Source organism: Penaeus monodon, chromosome 34, assembly GCF_015228065.2.
Source record: "Penaeus monodon isolate SGIC_2016 chromosome 34, NSTDA_Pmon_1, whole genome shotgun sequence".
Classification (NCBI taxonomy): domain Eukaryota; kingdom Metazoa; phylum Arthropoda; class Malacostraca; order Decapoda; family Penaeidae; genus Penaeus; species Penaeus monodon.
In genome coordinates, this window is record NC_051419.1 from 33,949,532 (window position 1) to 33,951,124 (window position 1,593).

The 1,593-nt window shown below is 50.3% G+C and overlaps 1 protein-coding gene across 1 annotated transcript in view; it reads right to left on the reverse strand.

Annotated features, from left to right (window-relative positions):
- The window catches only part of LOC119594762 (chymotrypsin BII-like), a gene marked incomplete in the record, with an annotated part of 1,744 nt that extends 189 nt beyond the window's left edge, over nt 1-1,555 (reverse strand). Inside the window, 7 exon segments of the mRNA XM_037943854.1 lie at nt 1-69; nt 192-328; nt 460-546; nt 658-824; nt 914-1,058; nt 1,166-1,247; nt 1,444-1,555. Coding sequence (XP_037799782.1) covers nt 1-69; nt 192-328; nt 460-546; nt 658-824; nt 914-1,058; nt 1,166-1,247; nt 1,444-1,488 — 732 coding nt within the window.
- Nucleotides 1,556-1,593: the final 38 nt, after the last annotated feature.

Here is a 1,593-nt window from a genome sequence, read left to right on the forward strand (position 1 = left end):
GGCGGAGGAACCGAAGGAGGTGATGCCGTAGGTCACGCCGTTCAGGTTGAGGGGGCCGCCAGAATCACCCTGGTGAGGAAAGGCAAAAGGAAATTTACTTTCACTGAAAGTAACTTACTTTCTACTTGTCAAACCTTTAGTGGCCTTAAAATGTTGTTTGACGCAGTAAGAGTAAAGGCAAAGTCTCGTACGTTGCAGGTTCCCTTTCCGCCTGCGGCGTCGATGCAGACGATGCCGTTTCCAAGGTGGCCGTAGACGGCGCTGCAGTCGGCGGTGTCCATGATGGGGACGTCCACCTGACGAAGGACGTCGGAGATGCCGTTGGAGCCTGTTTGAGGAGAGGTGTTCTCAGTGACGAGCATGATAATCGTCGATACTGGTTAAATCTTTAAACATTGAGAATATGGCATCGGTTTAAGTATAATGAAGTGAGGTAAAATAAATGTTTGAATTACTGACTGTCAGAGGGGCGGCCCCATCCTGTAGGGGTGACGGTGGTTCCCACAGCCACGTCGGAGGAAGGCAGCTTGACGGCGCTAATGTATTCTGTAAAGATGCAGCGTCATATCAGATTAGTTAGCTGGAAGCAATATGAATAAGGTCATTTCACTCCTTTTTAAATGCAATGGGCAGTTTGTTGTGAGTTTTGGTAGATACCGTTGAATTGAACCGGGCTGGGCAGCCTGATGAGGGCAAGATCGTTGGAGAGCGTGTGGGAGTTCCAGTGCTCGTGAGTGAAGAAGTCGGTGGAAGTCATGGAGACCTGCGTGGGTTCGTTCTGGCGGATGTTGTGGGCGCCCATCACCACTTCGACGAAGCCGGCACTAAAAGAATACGAAAGGGGATTACACAGTACGTGAAATACGGCGAGACAAATGCACTTGTATCGACAGTATTTTGCACGCTGACTCACCCGTCCATGCAGTGAGCGGCCGTGAGGACCCACTCGTTGGAGATGAGGGAACCGCCGCAAAAGTACATGTCGTCGATGAAGAGAGCCACCTGGTGGGGCCACGAGTTAGGCACAGCCTCGGTGCCGCCCACGATGCGCCCAGTTCCTGCAACAATATTACTAATATCATTTGACTTCCTGAGAGAATAATGAACACAAGAACGGTCTTACACATTGAGGTGTCTTCTTGAATTAAAATTTTGGAAGACTGACCGGCGGGTGCAGGAACCCTGGGGTCGACGAGGGGCTTCGGGGACTTCCAGTGCCATGGCTTCCTCGCGGCGGGGTTTCCGCTCTGTTTAGGGAGAAAGAAACAGAAGACTAAGATGCTAGAATCCCAAGAAATATCTCCTAGACGACTTACAGTGGAAAGTATTAATACGTTACCAATCTCAGCATTGGAAAACGAATGTTGAAAACCAACACATTAAGAAGTGAGTTATTATTAATAGAGCTGGTTCTTGAGAGAGGGAACAGAATAATATACTGACGGCGGCGACGACGAAGGCGAGGAGGAGAGCGACTCTGGCGACCATGGTTGAGGTGGTGTTGAGGGCTCCCTCTCAGCCGCTGGTTATATAGCTGACAAAAGGCTGCGCGTTGGGCTTATCTCTGTCTGTTTCGATCTCACTCTGCTGTGC